Source organism: Mesocricetus auratus, unplaced genomic scaffold, assembly GCF_017639785.1.
Source record: "Mesocricetus auratus isolate SY011 unplaced genomic scaffold, BCM_Maur_2.0 Super-Scaffold_100011, whole genome shotgun sequence".
NCBI lineage: Eukaryota > Metazoa > Chordata > Mammalia > Rodentia > Cricetidae > Mesocricetus > Mesocricetus auratus.
The window spans coordinates 48,341,072-48,363,141 of record NW_024429195.1 but is presented as its reverse complement, the minus strand read 5'-3'; the positions used below and the strand labels follow the sequence as shown (position 1 = coordinate 48,363,141).

The 22,070-nt window shown below is 35.2% G+C and overlaps 1 protein-coding gene across 4 annotated transcripts in view; it reads right to left on the bottom strand.

The window, feature by feature from the left end:
• Usp15 (ubiquitin specific peptidase 15) overlaps positions 1-22,070 on the bottom strand; it is an 84,148-nt gene that overhangs the window by 30,174 nt on the left and 31,904 nt on the right. For 3 of the 4 annotated variants that reach the window (XM_040754781.1, XM_040754782.1, XM_040754785.1), the window contains exons 6-8: positions 18,544-18,605; positions 9,923-10,006; positions 3,120-3,264 (exon numbers count right to left, since the gene is read on the bottom strand). In XM_040754781.1, coding sequence (XP_040610715.1) covers positions 3,120-3,264; positions 9,923-10,006; positions 18,544-18,605 — 291 coding nt within the window. The remainder of the gene's footprint in view (positions 1-3,119; positions 3,265-9,922; positions 10,007-18,543; positions 18,606-22,070) is intronic. The other variant, XM_040754783.1, reaches the window with a different exon arrangement.

Sequence of the window (22,070 nt, the reverse complement as noted above, 5' to 3'; positions counted from 1 at the left end):
CACAATTTTGCAAAAACCAAAACAGGTTATCTCAGAAAGTTCTGAATAACAGCTTAGTTCAACTCATTTAATTTACCTCAGTCATGTAAACTACCCTTATCTCTATTTCCTTAGTAGCCAAAAGAGATATTTAGGCCTAACTTCTATGTAGGGGAAGCTAAGAAAATGAAAATTGTATGAAAACTAACTCGGAGAACACAGACAATATTTGTTACTATTATTTGATGACCTAATTCAACCCCAGACTATTAATTTCTTACTCTGGGTTTATCTGAGAGCTAGTAATTTTATTTGTAGACATTATTCAGCGAGGAGTGGCTCTAGTAATCAATTCATTAACCTTTTTCCTGCTCGAAACTTAGATTCCTACATAAACTCGATATAAATAATACTGAACTCAGCTGATTACAATCACAAAAAGAAAGAGGGTCTTTGAAACAAAGGGAGGAAGAGAGAAGGGGAAAAGGAAAAAGAGAAACAGGGGATTAAAGAAAAAACATCGCCAACAAACATAGCCTGAATTAGAATGTAAATGCAACTTGTTAAAAGAAATCGGCAAAAAACCAAGTATGAAGGGCTGAGTATGGTTTTCATTCTTTGGAGAATTTACCAATCCAAATCTACTACAGTTTAGAGTGATTATCTGATAAACCAACATGCAATTTAGAATATAGGTCTGGTTATGTGAGAGGGTGCAGAAACACTCTTGAGAACAGAGGACCTTGGAATCTGCTGAGATTGTGTCCCCAGAAACGACAGGGAGGCTTTTTGTTCACGACACCTCAACAACAGGGCTGCCTAAATATGACCTGAACAATGGCCAACAGACATGCTAGCATAGCAGGGAGAAATCTTATGGGACCCTACCCCTAGATAAAGCGCTCCAAGCAACTAAGGACTGCTTAGAGTGGGAAAATACTTGTGTTTCTGATAACAGTTGTTTTCCAGGTTTTTGTAGAAGGACCCAAGTAACTGAACTTAGTAATGTGGAACAGATTTTTTTTTTAGGTCATTGGTGATAAATATGTCATTGCTAATCATAACCCATTCTCATAACAAGGTATAATTTTCACACACTTCTGTAGGATATTAATAGTTACACCATTTTATATAATAACCACTCACTTTTTTAAGGTTACTAGAATATGTACATTAAAATTCATCATCAATAGAAATGTTAGAATATGTTGGAGCTTATGAGTGGGTTTTAATTTTACAGTTACAAAGGAAAAACAACTGAGGAAAGTCTGAAAAGAATAAACTAAAGCCCTTCCTTTGAGATTCTACATTTGTATTACATATACAAGGCAATGATTTGGAGGCTGGAGACAAGACTCAGGAAGAGTAAGCACTGACTGCTCCTCCAGTGCCTTCTAGTGGCACCAGGCAGACACATGATGCACAGATATATAAGCTGATCAAACACCACTACTAATGAGAAGAAAGAAAATAACACGATTTTTCCCTTTTTCTAGCTTATTTGGAAAGCCTTGTTCTGGGTAAAGCACAGTTTTCAACTAAAGTAGGACACAGGTATGAAATAACACCCACTATTTCACACGGTCGCTGCTGAAATTTTCAGTGACAGTCTTTATGGTCACTACTGAAATGGTACAAACCATCACCCTCACAGTCAGACTCAACTATGGTCAAAATGCAGGATCAGGGTTACCAATTAATTGCAATGAGATGAACACCAAAAACACTAAACAAACCCCAATTCTAGCTGAACAAGGCAGTCACACTCAGATTTCATCTGCAGGTACAATGGTCAGGCCAGCACTCATGCACAGGACTCAGGAAGTTACTAAGCCAGTCAGCCTCTGCTTAACAGATGGACTATTTCTCGAATGACTCCACTAAGTTGGAAACTGATTATGTTCCTTGCACCCTCTAAAAATATTGCCAACTCTTGGTCTAGATAGTGCAACCAAACTTTAACTGGCCAAGAAGCTATAAAGAGAAGAGTTCACTTAGGATTCAGCTGGCTCAATGACAATGTACTTTATAGACACTTAAAATACTGAATGGCAAAGTGTAGTCATTTCCTCAGTCTAAGAGATTTGTGGGTATTTTCACCAATCCTTACTCTGTACTTTATCATTGGAGGTTACCTCCTATGTAGAGGAAACTGAATTTTAAAATACCAATAAAAATAATCAGATTTAAAATTAATAATTCAGAATTCACAGAAAGGACCAAAATGTCATCAAGTTAAAATATCAAGAATAGTCTTCCCAAATTTGGTTTTTGTAAAACACAGAAATTTTATTTATAAAAAAAGGATTAGCACCAGGCAGTGGTGACGTACACCTTTAATCCTAGCACTAGGGGAGGCAAATGAACCTCTATGAGCTCAAGGCTAGTCTGGTCTACATAGTGAGTTCCAGGATACCCATAGCTACACAGTGAAACCCTGTCTCAAGACAAAAAAAAAAAAAAAAAATCAAAACCAAACCAAACCAAACCAACCAACCAAACAAACAAACAAACAAAAAAAAAACAAAAGGAATGAAGCAACCTGCTCTAATTTATATATACACAAGTTACTTCAATATATATATATATATTTCTTTTATTGTTTCAGATTAAATAGACATAAATATCTAACAAATATGATGAACAAAATAGAATGTAAGAGAAAGGAAAAGTCCATGGAAAGAAATGGACAAGGAGGTAGTAACTGTCTCTTTCTCGTACACCCAAACCAGAAGTCCTGGTGAAAAAGTTGTTAAAATGTGTGTGGGAATGGAAGGATGAGTTTCTCTATTTTTAAATGTCAAGGCCTCATCAAAATTTTAAGAATCTTCTAAAGCAACAGACCTCTACTGAATAAAGGAGAGATACCACTGTCTGCTTCTAGCTTGGGAATTTAAATTTTCTGCTTGGAATAATGTTTCACATGAAGAAACACTTAGTCTGAATACAGCAATAAACCATGGAAACAGGGTAACCTCCTCCTACCAGCAGCATGAGCCATGAGCCATATGTGCCTGCCTAACATCCCATGAATTACATATTGTCAAAAGATGTAATACTCTTGTACACAAACAACTCTACTCTTTTTATAGCAATGAATTCCATGAAGCATGAGTTTCAGTCTGTTTGGAAAGACCTACCTGAATAGCTGAGTTCATGAAGCACGTATTTCCCAAGTTACTTAAGCCACAGAGACCTGGCTGCTCATTGTTTCTTCCAGGTTCTGAATAATCATAATTCTTATAAGCAGTATATGACGGGAGACAATAATTTGAGTTTTTCACACTGGAAGAAAAAAATCATAAAAGTGTAGCCAATTGCATTACAATATAGTTACAATAAACAGTACTTTAAGTATATGCATGAAATATGTGGTTAATCATTAAGTATATTTTACTGAACACTCAAATGGTATTCTGGGATACCACTTTTAAAGTAACCTCCTTAATTAAGGCATTCTTTATCCAAGCAACAAAGCACTTTATCAGAAGTCACATCACTCAATAAAAGCCACTATTATATCATTCTACCCTGGATTAATGGGAGCAGCATCATGGCTTGCTCCAGTCTGCATTGCTCCATCAAAATTAAAACATTCAGATTTTAAACACCACCCGCAGCAATAAATCATCGCATTAATGTCCCTTTTGAGTTAGTCTGCTATTGTAAGAGTGAGAACTGCAGGAGTGGGAAGGCTCTAGTTACAGATGAGCACCGAGAGGCCCAAGGCCACTGTGACATCACTGTTGAGATGCACTGAAGATTCTATTTACAGCTTCTAAGATAGATTAGCAAACTGTAGTCCTGAAATGCAGAGAATGGCCTCTGATCAGGAATGCAGAATGGATCGTGTGCAAGTAGATCCAAGCATTACCTCTCGCCTTTTCTTCTAGTTGATGCAATAGTGCATTTAACTTTACAAACTAAAAAAAAATCTAGCAGTATGCTAAGTGTTAAAAAAAAACCGCTATAATCTAAAATTAGGAAATCGGAATAATTTTAGAATTAAGTCAATAATTATTTTTACATAATTTTATGAAAAAGATGAATTCTTAATTTTTTATAAGGTAGCTATTTTGTAAGAATATTTGTAAGAGATACCTTGGAAACAGTTAAAAATCATATTTTCAGTCCATTTTATTCACTAGGATGAACCTGGATGCAACCCAAGGTCATGGATGAAGTAAATGATGGTATAAAATAAAATGCAGTTTTACAAAAACACAATAAAATCCGTAACTCCCATAATCCTGTTATTCCTGATACTTAATTTTCTCTTAGTTTCAAATATTTCATTGTTATTCTATATAACTTACTTTCACTAGATTGTAATGGTTTACATGAACTGCATATTCTAAAAAAGGTTTAGTAAACATATGCACACCACACCAAACAGACAACAGACAGCACAGAACAGCCAACCTGTGATTAGACACAACTCTTACGTAGCTTGCAGGCCCATAGGCCACCAAGGACAGACCCGTTAGCTCATGGCCAGTCTTAGAGCACTTCCATGGTAACATAGTAATTTTAAGACAGGATAATATCCCAGTTCCTGTCCTGAGGATTAGAAACATCACTCAGCTTGGAGGAAGCACATTATATAAAGCTTCTTCCTCCTTGTAATGCATGGCTATTTTTATGTTTTTATTTAAAAACTATTTCTTTTCTTATTTTGAAATCTACCTTTTTAGTGAATTTGGGCAGCAGGATGTGAGTTTTATCTCTGGCACTGAGAGGAGACACAATATTCTAAATCTTCCTAAGGCAGTGGTTCTCAACCCGTGGGTCACGACCCCCCTATCTCCAAAAAAAGTTTATATTTATATTACAGTAGCAAAATTGCAGGTATGAAGTAGCAATGAAAATAATTTTATGGTTGGAGATCAGCACAACACAAGGAAATTCCTTATAGGGTATTATATAAAGGAAGGATGAGAGCCACTGTCTAAAGATTACAGGCTTACAAAAACACATTGCTGGCCCCTCCTTTAGAGTTAATTAAGGTGAACCTATCACTTGAAGAGGACTACCATGCCTCAGGAAAGCTCCTATATGTGAAGCTGTACCGAACCGATCTCTCATCAGATGGCCTACAGACTCCAGAAGCCCTGCTTTAATGCAGTGCTCCTGGATGGTCACTGTTGAGCCTGTCCTCTTTCCTGAGCTGTCATCCTCCTCCTCTCTCTCTCCCCTCAATACTATCTATCCTAACTCCTGAGCACATCTGCGCGAGCAGACAGGGCCGCCTCATTCTTTCTGGGGGACTCCATACTTCTTGCAGCTTGTTAGCAGACTTACCTCTAACTCAGAAAAGCATGGCTTCTTTCTTCCCTCACCCAGTCCCACCTGCCCTGAAGCTGAGACTTGCAGACAGCTTACCCTTATGTTTTTCTCTTCCACTTTAATACATTCCATAAACTCTCCTTCAGATTTCTCCTGTTTTTGATAAACACCATTCCTTTCTCAACAACAACAAAAATACCAACTCCCTGACTTTCCAAAAGGAATCCACCCTAAAATTAAGTGAAAATATCAAGGCCCAGAGAAATGCATGGCTATTTTTATGTTTTTATTTAAAAACTATTTCTTTTCTTATTTTGAAATCTACCTTGATGAAATAAAACTCATGATCGTTGGACTTACAGATTTTTTTGTTTTCAACCTAATTATAAAGCAGACAAATAGAACTCAAGTTTCTTTTATAAATTACTATTTTATTACATATTTTATAGTCCTAGTAAGTAAAAACTTGCCAAGTACCTCCTGGGAATTTAATGTATTATCACTCAGATTGTAATTCAAATCAAGATCCCTATACAGTTTTTAAAAAGGCCTGTATTTCTTTTTAGACATTTCTACATGAGAGGAAAAAACAACCAGACACGGCTTGACTGTGAAATTTAAGCAGATAGAGCAAAAGAGCAAAGCACCCTTACTACACACCTGTGAGTGTTCATGTGCATGCCTGTACACACGCACACGCATGCACTTAAGGCACCAATTAAAGCACATTTTCATGCTTATCCCAGAAGCACATATTCAGCTGCCTTTCCTTACAAATAGATGCTGGAACGCTTTTGAATTCATGAGGATGAACATGAATGAGAATCAAGGTCTCATGCTAAAAGTAAAACGGATTGTTTTTAAGTGCTAGACTTTTTACTGACCCTGAAATGGGAAAACCTTATGTGCAAAGCAGTTTTTTTTAAAATCTGAACCTTTTAAGAGGTGTCTATGCTTTGGTTTAAATGATGGGATCGGTATAATGCTTACCCAAAGATTCAGACAGCCCATATGCACAATGATGGTAATGAATCAATGAATAATAAAAGCAAAACTATTCAACTCTCTCTACTGGTTATTACATCCCATACTATGCACTTGACATTGCACATGAAGGCTTGTCATGGCAAGTACAGAATCTAGCAGCTGTCTGTACACTCGACAGAACACATGGGAACCTGAAAAGTTTTCCTAGGCCCCCGGAAGCTTCTGCTTCTCTTTTTGCAGCCATCATCTTTAAATACTACTCTGAAAGATTAAATTCACAAAAGGATTAGTAGGAATTTTAATACTGTACTGTGTTTGTACTGTACTGTAAATCCTCTTTAATAGTGGTATGTGAAATGAAACGTTTTATACATCTGAATTTATTTTAAAAAGAAAATCCTGTGATTCTTTCTTTTTAAGATTTACTTACTTATTATGCATACAACATTCTGCCTCCATGCATGCCTGCACTCCAGAAGAGGGCACCAGATCTCATTACAGATAGTTGGGAGTCACCATGTGGTTGCTGGGAATTGAACTCAGAACCTATGAAAGAGCTGTCACTGTTCTTAACCTCTGAGCCATCTCTCCAGCACCAACATCTGAATTTTTTATTTAACTTTCCAATGACTTTTCAGTTAGTATTGATGCCTGGCATCATGAATACATAATTAACCATGCTCACTTTGCAGTTAATGACCACCTGCTCACCTAGGTTATTTAGTGAAAAGAGATGGCAAGTTCAAGAGGACAACATATCTACAGTTGCTGCTATGACTTAATCTCATACGGGGCATCATTTTAATTTCCAAACAGACTGAGACAAATTAAAACCGAGACAACAGATCACTAAAATATCTCTTTTTTTTTGGTGGGGGAGGGAGGGTTTCTGAGACAGGGTTTCCTCTGTGACTTTGGAGGCTCTAAAATATCTTTAATAGCAATGTTAGTAAGTAATATCAACAAATACAATAAGGCAGAAAAATAAAAGTAATGAAACCACTAACAGTTAAAGAATTGTCATATTTAAAAATGTTTATAAATTGTAATTGAGGCCAAAATATTTCATGAGCTAAGAAGTAACATTACTATACAGGGTAAATAACTATATTCCAAAAACAGACTTTTCACAATTTTTAAATAAAAACACTCTGTTAAATATAAATAATTGTAAGTATACTTTATCACACTTGCAATAGTACTGTTATTTCTGGAAATGAAATTAAATCACTTAGTAATGTATCAGTACATAATAATTTTAATCTTGGACTTGTAAATATGTCTCACATAATCCTGTGGATCTACTGTTTTTACTATATAATTAAATCTGCAGTATACTTACAGATTTTAATATACAATTTAATACTGTAGACTACTTCCACATACACAAAGTTTAAAACTACATTATGTAGAGAGATGCAACTATTTCCATTTCAAGTCTTGGTTACTACTTATTTCCACAAGTCAAATGAAATTGAAGAAATAAACCTTATGTAAAAGTTACTTAAATCCAAATTCAGGCTTAAAATTAAAACAAAACAAAAATCCCTAAATTCTGTTCATTACTCAGAAAGGTAAGTCATACGTATGACTTACTTTCAAGCTTTTAAAGAACAACCATAGTGGAGTTCCTCGGGGGGTAGTTCCTATTACAGCCCCTAAAATAACCTCCAGTTCCCTTTATGAGTTTCTTTTTTTCAGACTGTTCAGAGACTAGAGTGCACTAGGACATTTTTATTACATGAAGGGAGAAAATAAGACAAAAATAGAAGAACAAGAAACCACATATACCAACATAATGACTCTAGTCAAAATACTGTCTACAGTCAATCCCACTTAGACATAATTCACTTATTTTATAGTAGATGTGGGAGCCATCTGCAACTGGTACAAACATAAAACTTATCCCCTCCAAAAAGTAATTTTGATGAATTAAAATACATGTAAAACACAAACTGGGTTAGAAAATATTTCTTTCTCTAGAGACTCTTCCTGCTGGTATGCGTTTTCATGTCGAAGAGAAAGAAATATAACACCTGGATATTCACACCTTCCACGCTTAACTATTACATCTACAGCATAGTATTATTATACTGTGTATATAATTTTTATGAATCATGAAATGAAGATGTTTTAACCTTGCTTGATGTGAACTGGGAAACTTATTGCTAAAAAGTGTGTCACTATTACAGCTACTCAGAAGAAAGCCTGACAATAGATATCATAATTTAATTTTTTATGGTTGTAACTTACAAAACTAATTAGTGAGAAGCTTGACATGTAAAATATTTAAACTCAATTTCTTTTATTACCAAGTTATATTATTTAGTTTTCTGTTTCAGGAAATCTCTAACCTTTTTGAACCTGATAGATATCTTTTTTTTAGTGCTTTTTCTTTTTTTTTTTTCAATTCATTACCTTCTTTTAAATGCTTGATAATATAATCTTGGATTGAAAGTTCTAAAGAAAAACCATCCAGAAAGCTATGCAATCTTTTAGATGGTATTTCTTTGATAACTTAAACATTTTTCATTGCTTAGAATGCTTTGTGAGGACATCAAATTCTTTTACATATAGAGACGTTCTGGGTTGTCTAATAAAAATATGCTATTTACATTTTGTATTATTACTGTAGTATGTTATACAACTACCTTTGCCATTATTTTTCCCTTTAAAATTAGCTATTATCATCTAATTAAAATCCAAGTTCCTACAAAACACAGGGATTTTAACAGGAAAATTAAACCCATAAATGTAATTACAGCTCGATTTATGATTTTTCACAAACTATTTTAGTGTTTTCAAATTTATAAATCAGATGCCATTTGTGAGGTGAAGTAACATGCACTGTGAAGGTTATCACATAATCACAGGGTTCATATCATACCCACTAATAAATGCAGATAATGTACGATTCGGGTAAAGTTCTCATACACTGGTTGTACAATGACAACTGAAACGGTTTTCTTTTTTTGTTGTTGTTCACTAAGATAAAAATGGCATACTTGGTCAGTGAGATGGCTCAAGCAGGTCAAATGCTTGGCATATAAGCCTGGTAAACTGACTTCAATCCCTGAAACCCCACTTAAGGAGGAAGGAATGAATTGACTCCACAAAAAAAATGCAGTCTTCAAGGCAGTGTGCCCATAGTCAGATGTTATAGGATAATCTTTTTAAAAACAGCAACTAAGCACATATTTTCACAAACTACATAATTCTAAATATCATATTATGAGGAACAGGAAATATTTAGAAAAGTTGATTTTTCTGTATACCCGCTCTCCAGCTAAGAATGACTGACACAATGTTTTATTATGGGTGATTATCAGACCAAGATGACAATGAGATTTATATTCGCCCTCTAAGCTTGAGTTGTGACAAAGTCCTAGAAAAATGTCAATAATTGGAGTCAAAATCGAGGCTATAAAATTCTGAAAGTTCTTTTTATTGTTCAGCCAACTATTATATACTATCCTGTGGTATAAATCAAGTAGTCTTTAAAATGTGTCTTATTTCTTGTGAAATGACTTTTGAAAGAGCTGACCAGTGATTTAAGAGAAAGCAAATTTCGACTCATGAAGACTTCTGTCCTAAATTTTAGATAAAAGATTTTTTTGAAACCGTCACAGGGCCAACCAATTAAAGAAAGTTTTTAAGATCCAGTGCTTACTTTCTGCTGTTGATGTTGTTATAATTGTTTGATAGAGATGGAGAGATCTTTGGTAAAGCTGAAAAATTGGATGCACCTGGGGACCTTTAAAAATATGAAAATGTCAAATTAGATAAAAAATGAAGAATTACAAAATTATGAAATAAAGAAATGAAACAGGTGACAATGTTTGTAGTAAAGGAATGCTGGAAAACAGACTTTATGGCCAAAATAATTATATATCATTTAGTTTTCAATTTTCAATATATTTTTCCTTTGAAGTACAGTGTTACAAAAGGGATCTGTTTCCAATAAAATTTTTGAAATTATAAAACTTATTCTTATAAATCTACTAGTTCCATTCTTCAGGGTGACAATTACTGACATTTTACAATCAATTTCTATACGTTTAATGGAACGAGGCTACTTTACTTCCTAGAAGGCACCAGAGCATTTTACACACAGTACTGACATAGGGCTCAGAGAATGTTAGCCATTTGTAGGTCTTGAAGTCAGCAGGGGAAAGAACAATGAAAGAAAATCTAAACATAATCCCAAGAAACAGTATTTGGCCAAAAGTATCTCTGGAAAACCTGAAGAACATATAGATTATATGATACACATTTCATTAACTCAGACTCTTTGTGGCATGGGAATCTCTGACATGACTGGGTTTTAGTAAATGTATATAAAGGCAGACAGAAAAATCAATCTATTACAAGAAACCCTTATAGTCCATAAAGGTGTCTGAAAGAGTGGATTTTCTTGAGTTCTGTAAATGTTGCATTTCCTGTGGAATATCTGGTGGGGGCTGTGAAAGCTGCACTGTTCTGACTCAGTCACAGAAAATTCTAAACAAGACCCTAAGTGAGGGATGGATGGGTTTTTAACACAGATGTTATGTGAAATAAGTACTGGACAATAAAATTTCTTAAATACAAGAAAAACTTGACTTTCAAAGTTCAAACATAAATACTAGTAAAAAGTGCCTTTTTTTTTTGTGAACAAGGTTCTTTTTCTCCCTGACCACTGCATATTGATGGGTTCACTGACTCTAGTGTTTCCAACAGGCGCCCTCCACAGGCAGCATCTTACTGCACCAAGCTAAAGTAGAAAATATAGTCAGTGAAGTTTTAAGAGCACACAGAGCCGAGGACACACTTAAAAGCCCAAATGCTGTTGGTCTCTACCTAGTACTTTTCAGACACTAGTAGAAAAACTCTTTGCCTTTTGACAACTAAGGTTTTTGTTTCTTTTTGAGATAGGCTGCCTCAATATGGAGCCTCCACCTGTCTCTGGTTCCCGAGTTCTAGGCTGAAGGTGCACACCACTATGTCAGCCACTGTAAGAATTAAATAGGGGGATTTGAGTTGTAGCAATGGATTGAATATATTATTTTTTCAAAACTTGATTCAGCACAATTTTTCAGAAATCCCTTCTATTTTAATTTCAGTCAAAAGTGTGGAGATAAAGGGATACTTCATTTAATTAAGCAGAGACATATACTTACACATACACTTCCTGCCTGTCGAGAGCTTTTACTATTGAGGAGTAACTGAACTTACGGTTATATTAAAAAGGAATAAAATATCATGGCGTTTATGTGTATTTTGACACTAATTTCTATGAAGTTCAAGTGTTCAACATTCATCAAATGATTGCTATATACTTGGGTTTTAGTAAGTCTGAGAGTATAAGAAGATACAGTTCTAACGTCAAGCTGGTTTGCAATCCAGTGGGGATTTAGATGCAGTGAGAAGCTTTAATAGAGACGTTTTATTAACAAGGCTTGCGTTAAGGGGAAGCTGGTATTAATACAGCGTCTGTGAACTGTCTCCTGACTTTGGGTGCCTACTATGTACGAAAGAAGATGTTTCTACCCTGGGTTATCAGTGTATTTAAGGCATAAGCACAGCTGCTGCATGAACTCAAGTGAGGCCAGAGGCTCTCATACACTACATGTGAATTATTCTCCCCAGAGAAATAAGGTGGCGATTAACTTGTGAATGGTACTAAGGACTGAAAAAGCGCAATGTCTAGAGAGCAGGCAGGGGGTGATGGCAATGGAAACAAGAAAGCAAGAAAGAAAATATTCAAAGAGGCCTTGAGGAAATCGATGTTTTGGTTTTTAATGTGGTAGATTTTCTTAGGTTCATGAGATGACATTAGAAAGGAAACAGAAATAAATTAGTTCCTAATATATGCACAGGAAAGAGGAATTAATAAAAGAAACAGCAATGAAAATCTAGGATGCATTGATACAAAACCTTAGGTAAATGTTTTCCTTAAATGCCAAGGGAATTAGAGCAAGAGTGATGGATGTACACTATACATAAAGAATTACTGGTAAATGAATATAGCACATGTATTCTGATTTAGACTTCTGAACTATATTTCAGCTCATTTTAGCTAAAATTTAGAGTTACTGCCACATTATTTGTAAGACAACTAGTTCCCTGAAGGTGACCAGTGATACTTAGTTCTCACTTACAAACTAATTTGAAAATTACACTCTTCATTTTCTACAGAAAAGGGAAATATTTGAAATACTATACATTGCTTGACTAGAGATCAAGCCATTTACCTAGCAGTAAACTAATTTTGGTTAGTATAGGATAGGAACAAGGCAGTATAGTCTTCTCTTTTAAAAAAAAAATCAGAAAGGTAAGATGTCAATTTAGCTTAAGTGGTTTGAATAAACTCATTCAACATTCCAATGTTTGTAGTGTCTTCATTTTATGTCCAATATGTTTCAATTAAATGTATGCAACTCAGTACAAAGTTGACCTTCTTCCTTCAAAAGGAAAATAGAACTTGTCACCTTATTTCATTAAATTAACTATTTAACATTAAAATCTAACACCACATACTGAGCCACTAAAATGTAGCTAAGTTTAACAAAGTGAAACGATCCTAACTTTATGACATCAAATGACAAAAGTTAGCAAAACAAAAACTAAGAACAATCATAAACTCTAAATTTCTACCAATTATTCTAAAACAAGTTCTTAAACGAAAACATGAATCTCTTCAAATATTAAATACTTTTACTTTGTGACTGCTTCTATTCAGAAACATTTTTGTTGTGTGTCTCCTATTATCCCAGAAGGGCAGTAGGCACACAAAAGAGTTTAAGATAATTTGTTATCCATCTCCACAGTTCTTATCATGCTTAAACTCTGGCTTCTTTTATGAAATTATATCCACTACATTTCTGGTTTGGTTGTTCCCTCATCTTACACATTAGAAGTCTAAGCAAAAGCCATTCCACAGTTGTTTCTTTATGCAAACTATATGAAGAATAAGGAAAATGCAAAGTACAATTCAATGCAATAAAATAAAACAGTATGTTGTGTGATAAGTTTCCTAATAGGTCCTTACTTTTAACCCAGTTAAGTCTATGCACTAGTTATCTACCCTTCTGGCTAAAAAAAAAAATGGTGCTTATTCTATAAAAGAGTTCTAAAGAAGTGCTTGATACAGTTGTAGGAAAACAGAAACAAAAAAATGACAGGCAATTGTATGACTCGGGAAGCTTCTTTCCCTGCAGAATTCTGTAAGGAGTTCTGGGTTCAGTTATGCTTTAAAGTTTTAGCTGTTGATTTAGAGTTGTTAGTCATAGAACCACAAAGAGCAGGAAACAATGCAAGAGAAAGAATTATTGGCACGGAATGCCAGCTCAGCAGTTAGAGCACTTGTTAGTCTTGCAGGGCCCAGGCTCAGTTCCTAACACCTACACGAGGGTTCACAATCATGCATAACTTGTGTAGCAAGGGAATCCAATGACCTCTTCTAACCTCTGCAGGTACCAGCACATGTGATCCATACATGAACATGCAGGCAAATCAGTCACAACATAGAACTATTGGCATGGTTTATTTTTCAGTCACACATGCTTTAACCGGCTAACAATATATTCCTCTGATATTTACATGTTCACAGAATCACAAGTATCTTCTCACACGCCCTTTTACCAGCATTATTTAGTAATAATGAAAATGAATGAATTAAATTCTAATGTTATCTTCACAAAAGGGCATTTATACTATTCTAGAAAATCAATTTAGTTTTCTTGTTATATAATTGTAATTATTTCAAAATGCTTTAAGTTATTATACCCAAATGAAACAACAGCAAAAAAAAATACAGCAGTGCAATATAGTCAGTCACACCCAGAGCTTAAGATGTGAGGAATAAGGAAACGGAAGCATTAACTTCCATTTTCTTTCTGTCTTTGTTAAGAGTTAACTTATTGATGTAGTTTTCTCTTCTTTTTGGGAACTCCCAAGGCTTCCTCAATTATTTTACCTGAAAATTTCTTATTTGAAAGTTAACATAGCCTTGGCTATTCATGCATTTCTAATCACTTAGGATCAATTTGGACAAGTCCCTAATAGTTGTATCTTTGCAAAGCAGACAAAAGTAATGCAAAATTTAGACGAAAACCTTTTAAAGGTAAAACTGGAAAAGACTGTTTGTGAAGTGTAAGAAAATGGATACCCAAAACTGGATCATACATTTGAGTTCTAAAGCAATAAGCACAGAACATTATATATACATACATATATATATATACACACACACACGTACATATATAATGTGTATGAGTTAAAACATCAAATTGTTGATATTTAGCATGAAAATTTAATTAAATAGCTTTTGAGTGGCTGTTAGATTCTGAGATTTCTAACAGATTTTAGGTTACTTTCCATGTTAGTTAAAAAATATTTAAATGTTTTAAGTAAAATTAACTTTACTCCTTAATATTTGTAACTTTTTTTTAAAGACAGGGTTTCTCTGTATTGTTTGGAGGTTGTCCTGGAACTCACTCTGTAGACCAGGCCGGCCTCGAACTCACAGAAACCGCCTGCCTCTGCCTCCCGAGTGCTGCGGTTAAAGGCGGGCGCCACCAATGCCCGGCTTTTAATATTTATAATATTTAACATTTCTTTAAGTGGCCCTGATATGATCCAAATGGGCCTGGTAAAACTTGCCTACAGGCAAATAGGTATTGCATTCATGACTGATGTGGGCAGGCCCTGTTTACTGAGGGCGGGGCATCCCTTAGCAGGTGGTCCCAGACAACACAAGTGTGAAGGCTGAACAAGCCTTGTGGGACTTGTGTGAATAGTATCTCTCCATTGCTTCTTCTTCCATTCCTACCTCTTCCTTTGAGTTCCTCCTCAAGTTGCTTTTGTTCATGATGTTTATCAGACCAATAGAAATCCTAAGGCACTACTAAAAAAAAAAAACCCAAACAAAAACTACAAAACCAAACCAAACCCAACTGCTCATTTACATTATAAACTAAATTTGCACAGCATCATATGAGTTTGTTGAAACCAATCTTTGGGAGTAGGGAGACCCCTTGTCAGGCTGGCCCTCTGCCTCTGTAACAGTGACAAAGGAGAAAGGCAAACAGCTAAGGGTAGTGAAAACATTGCACTTCTGAGAATAACTGAAAGGTAAAGCATTTCCAATAGAGGTTACGATTGTGACCTCTGGCATAAAGATGCATGTGGTGGGAATAAAAACCTGGAAAACGCATCCACAGACATGCTTTGCCCCCCGTCTGAAAGCCTCTCTCTCTAAAGCCAACTCCAATAGGCTGTTTCAGAACAGTTAGTTTCCCTACTCATTTCTGCTGGATGCCATTATGTACAATTTGATGATGTTACTTACCTGCTGTTTGTTCTTTTACTCTTGCCTGCTACAGGTCTAATAAATGCATTCACTCTAAATCCAAAGTATTGTACTGCAGATTATTCTCCATAGAGAACAATATCCAGATGTTTGAACAACCTAACTGCCAGGTGGCAGCACACTATCATACGTCACATCCTGAGTTAGATATGTCTTTCTGAGCTCACTCATTTGTCACAAGCCATTGACTTTTTTTTTCTTGCTAGTGTGACATTAGAGGTCTTTTACTTAGCATTGTACTAATTTCTCAGTTATCTACCAAATACATCTATGCGTTCTTATTTAGGTTTTTGTTGTTTTATTTTCTATACAGTTTAGTACTAGTATCTACCAGAGCTCACAGACATATGGCTCATAAAACAAATGTATCCTTTTTGCTTTTTTATAACTAAAACTTTACTGCAATACAATTATACCTCTGTGCTAACAATGCCAAGGCTGCTTGCATGCCCTATCAGCAAAGCTGCAGATCACGCGATCGACAAAACTGAAGGTCTCTATCAGTTATCCTACTAAAAAAGGGTCACTGACCCTTGGTACAGAAAAGGCCTACTGCCAATTTGCTCAATTTTCACAGCTTCCAACAGTTTGCTGATGTAGATTTTTTGAGATATCATGTAATTACGTTTCTCCCTTCTCTTTCCTTCCTTCAAACCCTCTCATATACCACCTTCTGATTTCCTTTAAATTCATGGCCTTATCTTTCATTAATTGCTATTACATATATGTGTATACATATATTCCATGACACCTGTATGTATGTTTTCAGGGCAGATCATTTGTAGATGAACAACCATTTGGGGGTGATCTTCTTATCTAGATTTTTTTTAAAACATGTCTTTTTTTTTTTAAAGATTTATTCATTTATTATGTATACAACGTTCTGCCTGTATGCCCAGAAGAGGACACTAGATCTCATTACAGATGGTTATAAGCCATCATGTGGTTGCTGGGAATAGAACTCAGAACTTCTGGAAGAACAATCAGTGCTCTTAACTGCTGAGCGATCTCTCCAGCCCTGTTCTCATCTAGATTTTTATGTATATTATTTGATCACTAGTGTTACAAGGCCCTTCCATATTATGTGTCAATAGTGAATTTATCTTCTGTCTTAACTGAAGTGTGTTTAAATTGCACAATGAAATACATTGTTTACTGCTACTGATTTTAGCTATATAAGCTTTCTTAAATTAGGAGAATTTTCTTTATCATTAGCTTTCTAGGAATCTTCTCATACACAAGTGAGAATATCAAATGTTTTATATTCTGGAAAACTGCCACTTGACAATACAAGACACATTATGGTGTAGTAAAACACTGACTAGTCCTTAAACTACTTTTGCTAGCGTCCTTACTACACTGGTAGATACTCTGGCAGTACTTCCATGCTCCTCCAGTATCACACCTTCATTCATCAATATTTACTACATGGGTGTGGTGTATTAGGCATTGAGAAATTGGTTTTTACTCTGACATAATACAAATACTTTAGCTATTTTAACAAATCAAAATGATTATGGGGAAAATTGACTAGGACTGAATGTGGTATATAGCATGGGATCCCAACCAATTGGGAAACTGAGGATGACCTGAGCTCAGGAGTTCAAGGTCAGTTTAGGCAATACCTTGTTTTTTAAAAACAGAAGGAATGGGAAGAGGAAACAGCCAGGTAAAGTCAGCAATTTTATACAGAAAAGGCTTCTCAAAGTTTAAACTCGTGATATGTGAATGTACAACTCAGCCCATTTTATTACTTCAAAAACTGCTTCAAAATTCAGTAAATATACAGCAATCTAAACATAAGTGAGAAAAACGAACACAGTGGTCTTGATTAAACACTAAAGTGAAAATTCACCAAAAGTCTGTAATTTCCAAATCTCTACCTGTTATGATTCAAGTCACATGCTTTAATATCTTCCTATTAAAACTGTACTTCACCCTAAAGTCTACTCTTGTCTTATGTCCAACTAAGAAGGACATTGAGCAATACACACTTCTAAGTAATTAATACATTTAGGCATGAACTCACAAGAAATTAGAATAACAGCAATAAAAACCTTCACGTAAGATCAAACATGCACCTTCTAACTGAAGGTGCACTGCCTTTGGAAAAATTCACAGTCAAGCAGCAAAGTGGTTTGCTTTCACAAATTTGCCATGTCCGCACCTAATACATTCATAATTTAATTACATATTATTATTTTGAAATTTTTCAAAATTCAGAACTACAATCTCTCATCAGAGAATGTGAATTCAGAGCTATAGAAAATTAAATTTCCCTCCAACATATTTGGCATCAACCAAATTTGAGTAGATATGAAGCTATCTGTAGTTCTTATTTATCACTTAGCACAAGTATTTGCAGAAGGAACCTTGGTGTTATATAAAGGGTCTCTACATTACAATTACAGACATGTATTATGCCTCAGAGTTTGAAGTTCATGTATTGTAATATAAATAGGTTTAAGTGTTTTAATAATGCAGTGTAGATCTTATCATTTTGAAAAGATTTTCAACTCTTCATTTACCATCAAAAGCAATTCTAATACACAGACCCTGTGTCTGCTGACTCACTCACATTCTAAGACATTTGTATAATAGAGATACTACTCTCACACCAGACTGTCTTTCATAAAAGCAGCATTTCATTAACAGGTGTACTTCAGAAACATCACAAAAATACTTCAAGAAAATGCAACAAAATGCTTAAGGATGTGACTATATTAAACAACACAACAATTATTTACAATATCACTTATTCTAAAAGTGATTCCACCTTGAAGGTTTTAAATTTGTACCTTATTAACCTAAGTATAAACTTAGAAAACTTCCCCAAGAATAAAGTATAAAACTAAAGGATATATGTACTCTAATTTCAGACTTCAGTATCTAGATCCACGTCTCGACATCATGCAAGAAACCACAAGAGGAGCACTTACTTAGGAGCAGAAGGACCCCTTGGCCACGTTCCATCTTCATTTTTTTGTTCTATCACTAACACCTGCAAACACGACACAATAAAGGGTGTTTGTCCACAGCTATGAAGTCAGACAGCTTTAGGAGATAAGCTGATAAGGAACTAAAGTACCTGATTATTTAAGGATACAAAAGACAAAATGATCTGACATAAAACCCAGGATTGATAGTGAAGAAAAAAAATGGAAAAAAAAATCAGTTTCTATAACTTTAAGAAAGTTGTAAGTTGTTTCAGTTTAAAGTGTATGCTTTAAAATTGTATTTACACTTGTAACATAGGATTGTGCAGTTAACAGATATTCTATCGGTGGCTCTATCATGCTTTAACTATTATGCAAATATTATTGAGAAACAGTGGCAAAAATTCCAAACTATAGATTACTTATAATTTGTTTAGGGCTTTGAAGTTAGTATTCATTTACATTATTTTTGTGAATTCTGCAATCTTTTTTAGAAATAGTTTTTTATTACATTTATGTATTTATCTGTACTGTGTACATGATATATGGACATGCATATGCCTTGATGCACACATGGAGATGAGAGGATAATTTGTGGGAATCATTTCTCTCCCTCCACAGTGTGCATGGACCTCATTCAGACTCGGTAGCAAGTGCCTTTATCCACTGAGTCATGTCGCCAGCCTTAAATTATGAAATCTTTCAGTACATAACTGATAGTCACACTTACAAGAATCCCATAGTCAAATTACAATAACTCTAGTTCTCTGCTGTAGCAATGTTTCAGATATACAAAAATCATCTAGGTCAATAAAAAGTCCATGCCAAGACAAAGCTATGCTTTTTTTAACACATCCCCAACTCCTTCCTTTCATGTTCCAGATCAATGAAGAGGCCTTTCTTCTATTTTCTGCTAAGGATGAGTCATGTAAGGAAAAAAAAATTTAAAAATACTCATTAAAGAAATTTGTGATATTACTAAGAAGAAATTAAAAATCTAAATTTTCACGGTGAAACTGCAATGCAAGACAACACGAACTGAACACAGCACACCACAAATGAACACATACTATATATTTAGTTCATTAACTTCTCTATAGTTGCAGTTCTGCATGCTACTCTATACCCTCACGGTAATACTCCTTGGAGGAATGTAATTGATATTGAAATACTCATTCAAAAAAATTCATGGAGCTTATTGAAAGAACATTCATGTTTGACACTAAAGCTACCTTTGACTAATGTATTTCACACTCAGAAAAGCTACCTGATGTGTCTGTCGATTTCAGGGAGCTAACTGCACCAAGCACCCACCAGTTCATATATCATCTCAATATGAAAGTATATATTTTCAAAGAATTATTAAGTAGAATCTATTGAGTGATTCATAGCTTAAAAGATTTTCTTTACTACAACTTGCAACTACATAATGTATATAAACTACATCTGCATATACATAAATATTATGGTCTTTTGGAGGAGTTAAATTAGTTTGAAACAAGGAATTTCAACTATAAAAACCCTCAAAGTTAAGCACTACCATTTAGCAGTAACATTTCAGTATTTAATAGCATTTTTACTTAAAGTTCCATGTTTTACAGCCACAGATAGTATTAATAAGCCACAAGAAATAATAAAATTCACTCCGTTAAATAATTTTTTTTTTACTCAGATCATTTTCTGAGCAATGTTTTGCTTTTAAAATTTAGGAAAAACTCAAAATTTAAATTATACACATCAAAGGGAGGCAGGGAAAATTCACCAATATGGAGAGGTAAACACTTTTGTACTGCATTTCTCTTACTAAAAAAAAAATTGTTTATTTTTAAGTCATGTACAGTTTTGTGTCTATATACTGGTACGTGCTCAAGCATCTAGAACCTGCAGTCTGAATCCTCTGGAACTGGAGTTACAGGTGGTTGTGAGCCACCCACGTGGGTGCTGAGAACCAACTCAGGTCCTCTGCAAGAGCAGCAGGTGCTCTTAAGCACTGAGCCACCTCTCCAGTTCTGTTCGGGCACTTCAGCCTACAGTAAGGGTGGGGCTGGCAGGAGACGGCTCAGTGACTAAGAGTGCTCGCTGTCCTCCGTATGCACACCGGAAGGTGGGCCATGGCTACATATGCTACATGTACCTCTGACCCCAGCACTGGGGGTGGGGTATTGGGCTGAGAAAAGTGAATGTTGGGAAACTCAGTGAGCTTTGGGTGCAGTGAGAAGCACTATCAAGGGAATAGGGTATATGCAGAGAAGCTGACACTGGTCTTCTCCTCTGGTCTCTGTACACATATAACACACAATTTTTTATTTGAAAATTTTATAATGTATATTCTTTGAAACACACCTCCTTCCAAACAAACAAATCCTCACAAATACTTAATCTTAATAAACTAGCTTAATTCTCTCAATCAAGTCTAATCTTCAATTTGACAAATGAATATCACCAAAAACATCAAATTCTTTAACTTTCAAAGACAACATTTTCCATATGTCTGAGGAAAGTAACATCCATTTCTTACAAGGCCACTAAAATATTGAATGAATTAACTCTACATAATTTCAAATTATGCTCCTACTGCAAGTACCATAGATGGCAATCAGGGCAGAGGTCTGTGTGTAGTGGAAAATGAAGGGGGCTGATTAGTTGTGAAGGAAATTAATTATGTATCATTTGATCTCAAACGGGCAACTTTTCTACTGTGTATAGTGATTTTGTAGTTTCACTTAAGAATGGCTAAAACAAGTTTGAACATCACTTCTTTCTTTCTTTAAAAGATTTTAATTAGAGCCAGGCAGTGGTGGCTCACGCCTTTAATCCCAGCACTTCAGAGGTAGAGGCAGGCAGATCTCTGTGAGTTCTAGGCCAGCCTGGTCTACAAAGTGAGTTCCAGGACAGCCAGAGCTGTAACACAGAGAAACCCTGTCTCGAAAAACAAAAAACAAACAAAAGCAAAAAAAAAAAAAAAAAAGATTCGACTTGTATGAGCACAGATGAGCTTGTGTTGTGCATCCACGTGTAGCCAGTAACCAACCTCAGGGGTCATTCTTTCAGTAGTGAGTCACCTTAATCTTTGAGATAGGAGTCACACTGGAACATAGGCTTCCAATTGCGCGAGGCTGGCTCAACTAGAAGCTCAGGATTTGCCAGTCTCCATCGCTCCAGTGCTAGAGTTACAAGTATGCTGTTGATCAAACTCAGGTCCTCAAGCATAGCAAGACTCAGAATACTGGACTAGTTCCAGATCACCAAGCTGTCTTTGATAGCCTAGAATAATACCTAATATATAGCAAAAATTTACTAACAATTTATCTCAGTTCCTGAGTTTTTTTAAAATAACTATATTATTGATGTTAGTAATTTTCAAATAAACTGGCATAGCAAAGTCATCTGCATACTGAACCACCAGTCATAACTCTACCCATGAGCCTTAGTATCAGTATATTTTTCAGATACTAATAAATCAATACAGAAATTAAGGGAGACATTCTTCTTTAAGATCGATCAGTGGATATTGAGAAAAAACGAGTACA